Source organism: Mesocricetus auratus, unplaced genomic scaffold, assembly GCF_017639785.1.
Source record: "Mesocricetus auratus isolate SY011 unplaced genomic scaffold, BCM_Maur_2.0 Super-Scaffold_100003, whole genome shotgun sequence".
Taxonomy (NCBI): Eukaryota; Metazoa; Chordata; class Mammalia; order Rodentia; family Cricetidae; genus Mesocricetus; species Mesocricetus auratus.
Genome location: NW_024429188.1, coordinates 101,886,756 through 101,902,341, shown reverse-complemented (window position 1 = coordinate 101,902,341; position 15,586 = coordinate 101,886,756). Strand labels below are relative to the sequence as shown.

The following is a 15,586-nucleotide window of genomic DNA, read 5'->3' as shown; positions in this document are numbered from 1 at the left end:
CAGAGCAGCTGAACAAACCACCACTGTGCATTGAAATGGCGTCTATGTTCCAGCTTGACTGCTTCCTACACAGGTGGCCGCGATCCTATTTGACCTTACCACCCCAGAAGAAGTCATCTTTTACTGATGTTTCTTTTTATCATAGCTTCTCGAGAAATCACAAAAAAAGAATACAGATGGTTCCCATGTACCATTTATCCAGGTTTCTGCACCGATCTAAGAAATTATCTTTAGCCTGCAGTGGTGGTACATGCCTGTAACCCCAGCAATTGAGAAGTGGAGGCAGGAAAATCAGGAATTCAATGCCAGTCTCCACAGAGTGAGGTGAGGCCAACCTAGGCTATATGAAACCTTCTCTATCTCTGTATCTGCCTCTGTCTCTGTCTCTGTCTCTTTCTCTGTCTCTATCTCTGTATCTGTCTCTGTCTCTTTCTCTGTCTCTCTGTCTCTGTCTCTGTCTCTGTATCTGTCTCTGTATCTTTCTCTGTCTCTGTCTCTGTCTCTCTGTCTCTGTCTCTTTCTCTCTCTCTCTCTAAAAAATACCCATCTCTAACACCTTCTTCTGGCTGCTTATATCCAATCAAGCCCCAGTCATTTAGGCTGCGCTCCTACACTCTATTTTCTATCCATCTTATTCTTTTTAGGATCGTTGCCAAAAAGCACTTCAAAGCATTTTCCCTTATACACAAACTGCACAATAGTCTCTTTGGCCTCCTCACCTCTGTTCTTTCCCTATTCTAAGCTATTTAGCAGACTGCCAGGGTCACCTTCCTAAAGAACAGCTTGCTCTCTAGCTCACAATTTTCAGTGGCTATTATCTGCCACATTCAGGTCTTTATTATGACATTCAAAGCCCTCCAGAGTCTGGCTACAGACTTTTGGGTTTCAGGGACTGGGAAAATTTCAGAACAAAATCAAAAAACATAGTTTCTCTGTTTTTCTTTTGTCCAGCATAGCACAGTGAAGTGAGCAGAGTTCACAGCAACCTGGTCTGTAGTGTAGAACTAACGACAAGAGAGGAACTTACGGGCTACGGACACAAAACAGCCGAGAGTGGGAAATACTAGTTACTCTTACTTGATCAGTCAGTACACATTATATGCATATATGGAAATATACAGTGTTAATCTGAACTTCATAAAAATGTAAGGAAATAGGAATAGCAACCATCTTAATTTGATTATTACATTTCATGCCCATGTATTGAAAAATCTTGCTGTACCCTACAAATATGTACATTTTAAATACTATTACTGACCATCATTATTAATTTTTATCTATTATTTTACTGTGACAGTGGGTGGTGGAGCCAGTGCCTAGTATGTGGTAGGCAATTTCTCTACCATTGAACTATATTCTCACTGAGTTGACTAGGTTGGTTTGGACTCATTTTGCAGCTCAGGTAGGACTTGACCTTGATATTCTCCTGCCTTGTAAGTAAGTATCTAAGATTACAATCCTATGCCACCAGCCCATTTAATATTAATATTTTACTTATAAAAGGGTATTATGTTATATGATGGACAAACAACCTTAAAGTACAAAATAGTCTTGCTTAGGAAGGAACAATTGGCAACTGCTTTATATATTTAAATATGGTTAAGTTTCAACTAAAAACAGATTAGTGGAACGGGGGAGGGGGAGACCTTTACTTAAGATCAGCAGAGCAGTAGAGGAACAGGCAAACATTTGAAGCCAGTGGCCAGAGCTACACACAAATTTGACCATTCAGCTGTCTGCGTCTACCTATGCTTGTCCATTTTCAGGTGTATTCCATATACTTGAAATGGTACCTAAGCTAGTCATTCCTAAATTTTCTTTGCCTCCTTTAAATTTGGTTTGTTTCAGGTAGGGTCCTGTGAAACTAAGGCCCATCTCCACCACTTTGTGTAGCCAGGGTTGACTTTGAACCCCTGATTCTCCTCTCAGGTTTCCAAGTGCTAAGATTATAGTTTGCATAATACCCAACTGTTCTCTTTCTTCTTCCTCTTTCTGTGCTTGTGTTCATTCTCTCTCTCTCTCTCTCTCTCTCTCTCTCTCTCTCTCTCTCTCTCTCTACACACACACACACACACACACATATACCACATAAACACACGTACAGTGTGTGTGTGTGTGTGTGTGTTGGTCTTTAAAAACAGTCTCTCACTATGTAATCAAAGCTGACCTTGAGCTCATTGGACTCTGGAGCTCCACTTCAAGAATGCTAGGATTACAGGCATATAATACCACAACTAGCTGTCCTCTAACTTGGAAAAAAGCAGAGGCAATATAACTGGGTCATGTTCTTGTGTCCCACATCAAATATCAGTATGCATCTTATCTAAGCAACAATAGACCTATGCTGATTATACTCCTAAAACAATCACTTATTAGGATGAGTACTAATCTTCTAGGGCAGTAAGAAATCAATATGCAAGTTAGCGGACAAACCTTGAAAGCCCCACAGAGTAAATTTTGGGGACATACAATTTCTGTTGTAACTTATCTTCTATGCCACTGTATGGAAAATTGACAATTAGGAAACAAATGGGCACGATTAAGTTCCAATATAACTTTTTTTTTTACAAAATCAAGCAACAGTCTGTATTTGACCAATAATCTGTCTCTTGATTTAGGCAGTAGCAGTTTAAATATGGAATGAAGCCAGAGGGTTGTAGAGGGAGAGGCTATTGGCAAGGAGTCGAAAAACTTAATATTTAAAGTTTTTTTGTTTGTTTGAGGAAGGCCTCACTGTGTAGTCCCAGCTGACATCAGACTCATTATGAAGTCCATGCTGGCCTTGAAATCAGGGCAATTCTTTTGACTCAGTCTGCTAAGGCCTTGCTATTACAGGTAGATGTCATCAGGTTATGCTAAGGTTTGTGTACATGTTTATCTGTGTCACACTCCTACTCTATTTCTAATTTTTAAAGACGGGCCAGAGAAAACATTTTTTAAAAACGTTACTTTTAATATAGTATTGAAAAACTACCTAAATATAGTGAGGTGCTTAGTCTAACTGCAACTTGATATGTCCTGCTTTGTTGATATTCATGGGAGACCTGCCCTTTCCTAAACAGAAAGGGAGGAGTGGATTGGAGGTGAGAACAGAGGGAGTCGGGGAGGGACTGGGAGGACAGGAGGGAGGGAAAATTGCAACTGAGGTATAAAACAAATACATTTTAAAAACTACCTTAAATATAGTACTGAAAAACTACCATGAATGTAGTGTTGAAGCTAGCTAGGTGTGATGGCATATATCTCTAATCACAACACTGAGGAGCCAGAGGCAAGAGATCAACAGTTGGAACACTGACTGTTCCATAAGACTGTTAAAAGTTTTGACATTAGCCATTAACTTAATGAACTGGAGATTGAGAGTATAAAGAATGATCCTTTTGTCCTAGCCCTCAGCTGCTGGGATTATGAATATGAACCACCACACTCAGCTATCAAAACATTTGGCTTAACATGGGAATCAGTCTGACATGCCTGAAGTCAGAGACTTGCCTATATGGGGGCTTATTTTTGTTTATAACCTATTTAGTGAGTTAGGGTGTAGTCAGAAGTTACTCAGAAGGAAGACCTTGTCTAAAGCAGGATTGCACTAAGCCTTAGTCAAATTCATTTTCCCCTCTTGTACTTGCAGTTCATATGCTCCATACTCCTTTACTTGGGCCTCAAGTTCCTAGTGTCCTACTACTTTCCAAACTACATGTAGCAGTGAACTATTGTATTTGCAGCTTGCTAAACGCTGCCACATGTTTTTCAAGTGATTTTCTAATTTAGCATCAAGTTCCATGTATATATAGAGAAGTCTATTTTTGTTTTTGTTTTGTTTTTTTGAGACAGGGTTTCTCTGTGGTTTTGGAGTCTGTCCTGGAACTAGATCTTGTAGACCAGGCTGGTCTCGAACTCACAGAGATCCACTTGCCTCTGCCTCCCTAGTGCTGGGATTAAAACCGTGTGCCACCACTGCCCAGCAGAAAAGTCTATTTTCTTGCAGCATTACAGTATGCTTGGAGCTCTAGGTACTCTCAAAACAAAAACAAATCCAGTATCCTGTTAGACTTTATTACATTGTGTATTAGTAAAGGTACCAATGTCAAAAGCTTTGATGAGGTGAAATGGTAAGATCCAGGTTCAGTGAGAGGCCCTGTTTCAAAAAGGTGAAGAGACTAGAAGAGGACATCCAACACTGACACACACAGCATATATATATATACATACATATATATATATATATATATATATATAGAGAGAGAGAGAGAGAGAGAGAGAGAGGTTGTTGTTCCTCCAGACTATCCTTTGTTGCAAGCAAAGGTAAATTCCATAGCACAAGGTCTTAATTTATGAAGCAACATTTATACAGAAAATTGAGAGTTACTAATAATTTATCTGATGGGTATCAAAAATACAAAGTTTATCATTTACACTAGTCTGGCTGGCTGGCTAGCAAGTCCCTGGTATCTACCTATCCATGGACCCCAAGTGCTAGTGTTGCAAGTCTTTACTGCCAAGCCTGGCTTTTGTTGTGGACTCTGGGGATCTGAACTCAGATCTTCATGCTAGTGTATCAAGCAGTTTACCCACTGAACTATGTTTCTAGCCCCTACAGAAAAGTGTGCTGCTGCTGTGGGGGTTTGAATGAGAATGACCTCACAGGTGCATATGTTTGAACACTTGGTACCCAGTTGGTGGAATTGTTTGGGGGAGGATCAAGAGGTGTGGTTTGTTGAAGGAGGCATGGTGGGTGGGAGTTTCAAGACTGAAGTCATTCCCAGTGTGTCTCTTTCATTCTGCCTTGTGGTTGTATCTCAAAATGTGAGCTCTCAGCTCTACTCCAGTGCCGTGCTTGCCTGCCTGCTGCCATGATCCCAGACTCTAACCATCAGCTCCAAATTAAATGGTTTTTTTTAAGTTGTTTTGGTCATGGCGCTTTTTCACAGCCATAGGAAATAAACAGCCATAGGAAATAAACAGCCATAGGAAATAACTACGACAACCACCTATGTATTGCTTATCTATTCATATATCATATGTTTACCTGAACTTTACTCACAAAAAAGAGTAAAATATACTTCTGAACCAATTATTTCCTCTTTTTGTGGCTGACAACATTATCCACTGAGAGTGCATAATAAACAAGAGATCATTTTATTGCAGTAACTAAAATTTTTTGTTTGACATCCATTTTCACCATCAGTGTGCAAGAGGTAAAGGTCAAACAAAGATGACAAGTCAGTTGAAAGAGTGAAAAAGTAGTAATCATAACAAATCTGGAGGCAAGGGTGGAGGGATGTTCAGCTTTTTCAAAGGAGTGGCTAAGAGATAAAGTGAAATTACAAAAAGTCATGTTCCACACCAACTGGTGGCTATAGCTGGGTCCAGGTGGACATATCAGAAGAGAACGTTCTGGTGCAGATAGATATGTGTTAACCTGAGATGGGACAAGGTAGGGTGAATGCTATCTTCCAGTTTGGCCCCTCCACTCCCTCTTCTCCACTAGGCTGAGGTGGAATCTTTCGGCACCAGGAATATGGGAGATGCCTGTAAGAACTTGATAAATAAAAGCAAGGAAAGTCCAGCAGATGTCGTTTTGTCCAACACCCCCCTTTGCCCTCAGGTATGCCCCCTGCTCACCCAAATCCATTGATCAAAGGGATGCTGCTGGATCTTCTAAGGAGATTGGCATCTACAGTGGTGGAAGTTGGTGACGTGCCCAAATCTGCTTCCATTTTGTCCTTTGCCATTTCAGTGTTGAGGACAAAGCCACTACTTAGTTGGAAATTTTCAAGGGTATCTGGCTCTTGTTGATGTAAGGACATGTCACAGTCTTGGTGCAGAGATGCTGTAGGAGAAATGCAAACGGGAAGGGGAGAGAAGAGTAGCAGAAGCCCTTAGATAAGTAGAGGTGCTCACCTTTTAAACCCCAATGTCGCTAACATCTGTGGACATAAGCCTGGGCAGGACTGGTCTGAAACCTCCTAGTCCTCACCTGGACCACTAATTACTAAAAAGGTCTAAATCTCTAATATAGTGACTAAATGAATTCCTTTTCCTCATTTTTCTAATCCATGGCTACAAGTAACTGTCAAAACAAAAACTATAGATTAACTGTCCTGAGGAAACGAGGGCAGTTACACCTCTGCCAGCTTCCTTTGTCCAGTCAAACAATGCACAGTAACTACGAAAGCAATTAGCATCCTTTATGGCTCCAGACAGACTCAGGAGCAGCAGTGTAGAACAAGTACAGTCTCTGAACAGCCTTTCCATGGCTCCTTTCCCCTGTGCTCTTCCTAGTGCTGTGCTAAAGGTCAGTTATCTGCTCCTATGCTGACTGTGGCATTCAAGAAAGACTTGACAGAAGTCAGCTATATAGGAATACTTGGCTTTCTGCCCTGTATTTCAGTTTTCCCAGGACTGGTCCGTCATCTTTTATGACTGGAATCAACAAGTTTGCTTATTGGCATGTATGTTTCTTATAACAGCAGACAAACTACACCATGGTAATTGAAAAACACAACTAAAGCCCAAATTGGGGAAAAAAAAACAAAACATTGTGTTTTTGGTTTTGTCTTTGACAAATTGCTTTCCCAAGTGCAGATAAATCATCATTTTCAACTTTTTTTTTACAATAATCCAGTGTGAATATTTGCAGTGTATTACATGTGGCCATTAGTTCAAGTCCTCAGTTAATATACAGACATAACAGCAACGCTTAGGTGTTTTTTTAAATAAATATCTCAGAATATGTCCAAATAAACATTTCCAGTTTTGGTAGTATAGGTGCTATACCCATTTCAACATTGCTTCTATTTCAGCTCTGTGTCCACAGCTCACAACACCTTCTTTACATTTAGAATTTTTCAGCACCATTTAATGAACCCTACTCAGTGCAAAAAGCTTAACTTCATGCTAATAATATTGGGGGTCTTATTTGGTTGGTTGGTTTTGTTTTTTATGAGACAAGGTCTCACACTGTAGACCAAGCATACCTGGGACTCACCCTGTAGCACAGGCTGGCCCATGAACTTTAGCAATCCTCTTACCTTAGCCTATTGGATGTTTACCAGCATGAGCCACCATGCCCTGATTCGAGTTTTTGTTTGAGTGTGTGCTTTTGTGTGTGTGGAGGGGAAGGGAGTACCGGGGATTGAACCTAGAGCATGATGCGTGCTAGGGAGATGTCTTACTGCTGAGCTGTAACTTCAGCATGTTAGGAATAGTGTAAGCCTACACCTTTTAGGAAATATAGACAGAACTGGCAAAAAAGTAAATAAACCTAGTGAAATGGGATTTTTAATTAAAATAGCCATAATATTCAAATATCACTTTAGAGTTTACAAAATGTTTTCACATGTCTCAATTGGTTCAATCAACAGCCTTGTTCAGCTAATCAGTGGTGAGCTTAAACTAATGGAATTGTCTTGAGATAGTTTGTGAAAAGTTATGACATGTAAGATCATAATCACTTATTTTTCATTCATTCTGGGAATAGAAGAAGAAAAACTTGATTATGCTCAGCAGAATTAAATTATCTAAATCCCAGACATGAGGATGATTTGGAGTCTCCACTCCTGATGTAAGACAGGTTAATAATAGCTACCATTTATTGGGCACTTATGTGCCTGGTACTATCCTAATCATTTTAAATATGTGATCACATTTAAAGCTTACAATAATTCTGTGAGGTAGGCACCGTCACAATGCCCAGATTTCAAAGGAGAGAGCCAAAGCCTAGAGGGGTTATTCAAATTCCAACTACTAGGTGGCAAAGACAAGCTTCCTCTGCCTTTCTGGTCAGGAAAAACATAGAACAGGCACCTCTGAATGTTTGTCTGAACATTATTTCTATACTAGTAAATACTCAATACATATTTATTAAATTGCTATATGAATACATGCAAATTTAAATAACCTATATGTGATAGTTTGAATGTAATTCCCCCCCATAAGCTCTTAGGGAGTGACACTGTTAGGAGGTGTGACTTTGTTGGAGTAGGTATGGCCTTGTTGGAGGAAGTGTGTCACTGTGGGGGTGGGCTTTAAGGTCTCAGATATGCCCAAGACATGCCCAGTGCTTCAGTCCACTTCCTCTCGCCTTCTGATCACGATGTAATCAGCACCATGTCTGCCTGCATGCCTCCATGCTCCCTGCCATAATGATAATGAACAGAACCTCTGAAACTGGTTTAATTGACCACCCTAATTAAATGTTTTCTTTATGAGTTGCTATTGTTATGGTGTCTCTTCACAGTAACAGAAACCCTAAGACATTATATTTCATAGTTTTCTTGTGTAATATATACATTACTACTATTTTATAGTACATATATATCCCAAAAGATTAATGATACATAACTTGGTACCAGTTGAGTCCAGTTTATCACCCATGATAGGAAAGGCATTGTCAAAATTCCCTGGGGATTTGGAATGTTTATAAAGTATGCTTGTTAAAGCTGAGTAATGTGAGAGTGCACGGAAAGGGTAGTGCTTAAAGGCAGAAGAAAGGGCTGTGTGACCAAAACAAACAAACAAAAAATAACCGTGGTGTGCATATGTGAACAAAAGGCTCTTGCCTCCATCTTAATTTCCATGCAATACATTAATACTCTTGAGGGTAATATGTGTTAATGACTATTTTGCATAAGTAGACAAAGTTTCATATATCTAAACATTTCATATATTTTAAAAATCTAAATGCGATAAGAATGAGCCATTTAAATGCCATAGCTAAGAAATAAGAATAATATAAAGACAAGGAAAGTGAATCTGGGACTGTTTCTAGGAAAAGGGTGGCACACATGGCTTGTAATTTCCTACCAGAACCTGATGTTAAGATCTGATTGCTGAAGACACCACACCCTTTGGTCACAGTACATGGAGGAATCAAGCTGATATTGACTGGGAAGCTTCCTTCCCACTGGGTACCTTTCATAGGACTGACTGGAAAGTGCTGGGTAGGCTACTGGGGGAAAAGTCATGAGCACTCTTACCTAGCTGGAAGTGTTGTGACTCAGTAACGTTCATTCCGTCAAGATATGCCCATGGATACATTATTGGCATGAGTGCTATAGATATAACCAACCACTTCCTAATTGGATTTAAGGCCCATTCCACAAGAGGAAGTACATACATAGTATTGTAATCATAGTCCCCAAGGGTGATCTTACTATTATTTTACTAAATGAACATAGTATCAAACTGCCCTCTAAATACACATATTAGTGTGTGTTTAGTGCATCTTTCATAGAGATGCTTCTTTGTATAGTGAACAGTGATTAATGAAGAAACTTGCTACTGGTCAGAGTGCAGAAATTTAAGGGATTTTGGAGTGCTCAGCCATAAATGGGACATCTATATCACACTCCTCCATCCAAGTCTCAGGGGATATTGTGAAAGAGGTGAGGGGAAAATTTTAAGAGCCAGATAATGGGGAGGGCTTGAGTGAAACAGTGTTTCCTGGACATGACAGGATGAATTTACAGCACGTGTGGTTACCTGCATAGATCAAGTCAGTCAACATTCCAGCATGGAGGAAGGAGGGGTTCACAAACTCCCACCCCTCACTGAAGAGCTACTCACGATTGATGATTGCTGAGAGAGAGTCTTTTCTTTAGGAGTGTGATCCCTGGTAGATTGACCACACTTTAGTGGTTGGCCTCATACCCATATCAATAGGGGTAATACAAACTGCACTCAGTGGGTTATAAAAAATAAGAACCTGAGAAGTTGGGAAGGGTTGACAGGGGTGAGGAAGAGTTAAGGGGAGGAGTAGGTTCTGAGTATAATCAAAATACATTGGACATATGTATGAAATATTTAATAAAAACATTACATTTAAGATAGACAAAGAAAAGGCTGACAAAGAAATATGAAATGAGTAACTATCTGAGATGGCAATGATTCTATTGCTCAAAGGGAAGACTTCTCTTTCACAAGAAGAGATTTACATGTCAGAAAATTAAAACCTTTAAAGAAACAGACAGGACTCAGTACACCCATAAGTGAGAATATCAAAAGGATCAAGTACTACAACAACAGAGGAAACACACCATTTAAAGAGATTATTCCTGCTTCTTTATAATCTATACTCACCATCAGTGTTTTCTCTTCCACAACAGGCCATGGCCTCAGATCAATAGTTTTCTTGGACCTTCAGTTTAACACTTATACTATCCTTTTCTTTGTATGTCCCAGTCTGCTGCCTGTCTGCCAGTGGCCTCATCTGAAAAGGGTACCTCACAGACGTGTCATAATCAGCTCCTTATTTGGTGGGTAGACACAGCAACCTTAAAGCTACATTTCACCCTTTAGTTACCACAAGAGGAAGTCAAAGAGAAGTTAAATCCCGGGCCATAAACTACAAATAACCCAAACATCTTCAAAGATTCGCGTGCAAGGCAACAAAAACTAGGTAGACAACGATGGTGTGAATAAAACTGGAAATGGGGCCTATAGAGAAGGCTCAGTAGTTAAGAGTGTACACTAACTCTCTGAAGCAACAGGTATCTCTGGCCTGGTTAGGTATATGAATACTCTTGTGTATACACACACACACACACACACACACACACACAGAGAGAGAGAGAGAGAGAGAGAGAGAGAGAGAGAGAGAGAGAGAATTACAAGCTATTGCCATTGCTCCTGGCTACCCTCCAAACTTGATGGTAAGACCCTATTGCTGAAAACACTACATACTGGTATCATAGACCATAGGACAATCAAGCTGGTATTAACTTCATCTTTACTGGCTAAATTTCATAGTGCTGGAAAGTACTATGCATATTACTAGGGGAGAAAATTAATAACTCCTACCCACCAATGAACCCTGTGAACTACAATTATGACCAGCCTGGCAAAAAATGCCAACCAGTACAATAGAAACAAAAATGTTACAGGAGTAATTGTGCTAGTTGAATGAATGAGAATGGCCCCCATAGGCTCATATGTTGACTATGTAGTCTCCAGCTGGTGGAAGTGTTTGGGAAGGATTAGAAGGTGTGTCCTAGTTAGAAGTATGTCACTGGGGAGGGCTTTGAAGTTTCAAGAGACTTGCACTGTCTTCCTTTACTACTGTTGGGATCAAGGCAAGTTATAAAAGACAGCATTCAATTGGGCTTATAGTATCAGATAATTAGAGTTTGTGACAGTGGAACAAAGACATGGCATGAGGAGCCGCTGAGAGTTCACATCTTGTTTTGAAAGGAGGCAGAGAACACACTGGGAATAGCAACAGTGTTTTGAAAACTCAAAGCCACGCTCATTCAAACCACTGCATTGCACTCCCTGGCCATATCTTAACACAAAATACATTTAGTACAACTTCAAAAGTCCTCACAGTCTTTCAATCTCAACACTGTTTCATAGTTTAAAATTCAAAGTCTCTCTGAAACTCAAGGCAATCTCTTAATAGTAACCCCTATGAAATAAAAAAGCAGATCACATAATTCCAACATACAATAGCATAGAATATATGTTACCATTCCAAAATGAAGGAATTGGCATAGTGAGGAAATACTGGACCAAAACCTTTAGATGACTCCACTCTTCTGGCTTTGTTGACTGCAACATACATTTTTCTTTTGGACTGGTTCAACTCCTTGTATGGAGGTCTCCTTGGCAGACATCTCATGGCTGTGACATTTACAACATCTTGGGGTCTCCAACATAACCCAAGATTCACTTTTATAGCTTCATGCAATGACCTTTTAAGGCCTCCATGCAAGGACTCCTCTGTCACATGCCTGGCCTCAGAAGTTCTCCTTAACCATGGAGGATGATTCCATAACCCTTTTACTTGTGTATCCTTCATGACTCTAAGGTCAGAAGATGTGGCTAACACTGCCAAGTTTGGCTAACAATTTGGGATTAACCCTGATTACCTCGAATCATATTTGTAACCACTTTGATTTGTTGTTGGTTTTTAGGGCCAGAAATTGTCTTAGGTCTTTTCATAAGTTTCAGGATTATCTGGGTGGGACTTGATCTGAGGTCACTCCTCACTTTATGCAGATATGGGTCAGACCTCACCTTGATCTCCTTATCTCTTTCAGCACAAGCCTTGGCTCCAACACCAAATTTCTCTTTCTCTCTCAAGATGTATATTTTGTATGCCCCCTGCAACTTTCTCTCTTTTTCATTGTAGACATGCATAAGAATGATTAGGTATAACCACATGACAGAGTCAATAATGGACTTTCTTGAAACCTCCTCCATCAAGGAGATTAGTTCATTACTTTACAATTTATCCTCAGGCAAATTTCTAGGAGAAGGGAAGAAGGCAGCCACATTCTTTTCCAACATACCACAAGAATGGTCTCAGCCCAGGTGCTAATATTGTTCCTCTCTGAAAATCTTGAGTTGGACCTCCACATTCCACATTACACTCACTACTACCATCTTCCAAGATCCTAGTAGGATGGCCCATTAATGTCTACTATTAGTGTTTAACTGATTTTCCAGTTCAAAGTTCCAAAGATTTCCACATTCCTCAAAAAAATTCACATGGTCAGATCTGTCACAGCAATAGTCTCATTCCTGGTACCAACTTCCATCTTAGTTACTTTTTTATTACTGTCACAAAACACTATGATCAAGGTAACTTATAAAAGCAAGTGCTTAATTAGGTTTATGGTTTCAGAGGGATAGAGTCCATGATGGAGGAGCAAAGGCCTGGCAGCAGAATAGCTGGGAACTCACATCTTGACCTACAAGTAGGAGGTAGACAACATACTGAGAATACCTCCAGTCTTTTGAAACGTCAAAGCCTGAGATCCCCAGCAACATACCTTTTCTGATAAGACCACACCTCTTAATCCTTCTCAAACAGTTCCACCAACCTGGAACCAAATACTCAAACATAGAAGCCTATGGTGGCCATTCACATCACATGTGACATTCCCAGTGTTCCCTTTACCTCCTGCTTGTGGTTTGAGATGTGAATTCTAAGCTGTTCCTGCCATCATGCCTTTGCTCCACCATCATAGACTTTAGCTCTCTAGGACTGTAATCCCAATTGAGCACATTCTTTTATAAGTTGCCTTGATCATTGTGTTTTATCACAGTAATAGAAAACTGAGACAGTAACCAACAACTTTCTGATTGGATTTGAGACACTATTATTGGAAAAGCAGAATGGCAAACTAGGCTATGGGCCCTAGTGGAGAACCTATTGATGTTATTCTGCCAAGTGGCATAGTATTAAACCAACTTCTTTTTAAAATTTATTTTATTATTTTGTATGCATGAGTGTTTTGTCTGCATGTATGTCTGAATAACTCATGCATGTTTAGTGCTTGAGGATATGGTGAGACTCCACATGGTTGGTGAGAACTGAACCCAGGTCCTTTGTAAGAACATCACATGCTCTTAACCACTGGGCCAACTTTCCAGTCCTTTAAACCAATTTCTCAAGACTTATTTTTATGCTCATAGACATAAGTGCATCTCTGAATTGTCATCAGAGAAGCTTCTTCTAGCAGTAAACGATGACGTCCAGAGACCCACAAATAGACAATGTATAGAAAATTGGAGATTGCAGAGTGTTCAGCAAAGTCAAGGGATCATCTCTGAAGAGGAGGTAGAAATATTATTATAAGAGCCAAGGTTGTAGATGACTATAGCAAAAACATTTGCTGGACACAACAGGGCAGTTGCCCATGTGATTTGGCATTGGTAATGACTGCATACAAAAGACCTGCATAAGAACAATGCAGAGAAAATCCTAGGGGGAAGCAGTCAGGAAGTCCTACTCTTAGCTGAGGCAATTGATGCCTGTTGGGAGAATGAGAATCAGTTTTCTTCAGGGGTGTGGCCTCTGTGAGGCTAACCCATGCTCCAGAAGATGGCCCTACACCCATGCACACACTGGCAGCAAAATGAACTGCATGGATTTGAAAATCACAGAGAGAACACATGACACTAGCAGGGAAATGTTATGGTGAGGATGGGGAGGAACTGGAGAGGAGGGAATGGAGGGGAACTTGATAAAAACACATTATATGCAAGTGTGAAATTCTCAATCAATAAAAAATGAAGTGGGCTGGCAAGATGGCTCAGTGTGAAGTACTGCCAAAACTTGACAACCTGGGTTTGATATCTGGAACCCATGTGATGAAAGAAGAGTACCAACACTCAAAGTTGTTCATTGATTTCCACATGTGTTCTATGGAACATGCATGATCACAGAAACATGACACAAAATAAATAATTGTTAAAAAAACAAGTAAACCTGGAAACAATGCCCAACATAATGCCCTTTTTTTCTCACACACTTAAGCTTTTCCTAAGTTTTTATGTTCTCAAAAGTTAGAGATTCAGGGCTGGAGAGATGGCTCAGTGGTTAAGAGCACTGACTGATCTTCCAGAGGACCTAGGTTCAATTCCTAGCATCCACATGGCAGCTCTGTAACTCCAGTGCCAGGGACCCAACACTCTCACACAGATGTAAATGCAGGCAAAACATCAATGTACATAAAATAAATAAAAGTTTTAAAAAGTTTTAACAGTCCAAGAGTCAACTAAATTGTTTGACTTCTCACAACTAGAGATGGTAAATGTAGGTGTTGGGAAGAAAACTATTATTTATTTAGGAAGAGGAATAGGCATTGTTGAGACCTTGAGATATAAATAGATACAAAATTTGCTCTATCTTCTATGACTCTAGACTCTAGGGTCTGGCATATTCAGCAATAGAATCCTACATCAAGTTTTAGAGGGTAACAAGGAGTAATGGCAATAACAATAACATGTAATGTTTATTTGTGTTGCTTTATTTAAGAAAGGTTCAGATTGTGTCTAAATGTAACTCAAGTAAGTCTGATGTCACAATCCTCCTGCCCTGGCTTCCGTTGCTGAGGTCATGTTTTTAATGAAGCTGGCAGATTAAATGAAATAGTTGGTAGGGGTGCTCTCTGAACCTTCACCAGTTCAGGGTTTTGCACAAACCATGAGTCATTTCTTTGGTTAAATAAACTCCGCTAAATTTAATTTGCCTAATGTCTTTAACATTCCAACAAGCTTTACTAAGGAGTAAATTAATTAAATGATTTTACCAACAAAGTAATAAACTGTCCAAAAGTCCTTTGTAAGTCTTCATAATAAGGCCAACAAGATGGATCACGGAGGTAAGAGAGCTTGCTGCTAAGCCTGGCAATTTGAGTTTAACACTTGGGACCCACATGATTAAAAGAGTGAGCTGACATCCTCTGGTTGTCTTCTGAGCTTCAAATGTGGGCCATGGCACACATATACACAAAGCAAATGGGTAAATACATAAACTCTCATATTATAATCAGAAAGCATGCATGCTGAGATGTAAAATGACAACTTTAATTTGGAGCAATTGAATTGAGGAGACAAATTATTTTTGCTAAACAAAAAAAAGATTTATTTTATTTAGTTGTGTGTGTGAGTGAGCTTTGTATGAATGTGTGCATATACAAGAAGACATTGAACCTCTTGGAGCTGAAGTTACAGGTAAGTGGGCCGCCAGATTTGGTTGGTGGAAACTGAGCTGTTCTTTGCAAGAACAGCAAATGCTCTTAATCACTGGGCCAGTTCTTCAGCTTCTAGATTTCCCTAAAATAAAAACACTTCA

The 15,586-nt window shown here is 39.8% G+C and overlaps 1 protein-coding gene across 2 annotated transcripts in view; it reads right to left on the bottom strand.

The window, feature by feature from the left end:
* LOC121139870 (P2R1A-PPP2R2A-interacting phosphatase regulator 1-like) overlaps positions 1–10,216 on the bottom strand; it is a 63,131-nt gene extending 52,915 nt beyond the window's left edge. For both annotated transcript variants that reach the window (XM_040743893.1, XM_040743894.1), the window contains exons 1-2: positions 10,084–10,216; positions 5,626–5,833 (exon numbers count right to left, since the gene is read on the bottom strand). In XM_040743893.1, coding sequence (XP_040599827.1) covers positions 5,626–5,833; positions 10,084–10,114 — 239 coding nt within the window. In that variant the 5' untranslated portion in view covers positions 10,115–10,216. The remainder of the gene's footprint in view (positions 1–5,625; positions 5,834–10,083) is intronic.
* Between the last annotated feature and the right edge of the window lie 5,370 nt (positions 10,217–15,586).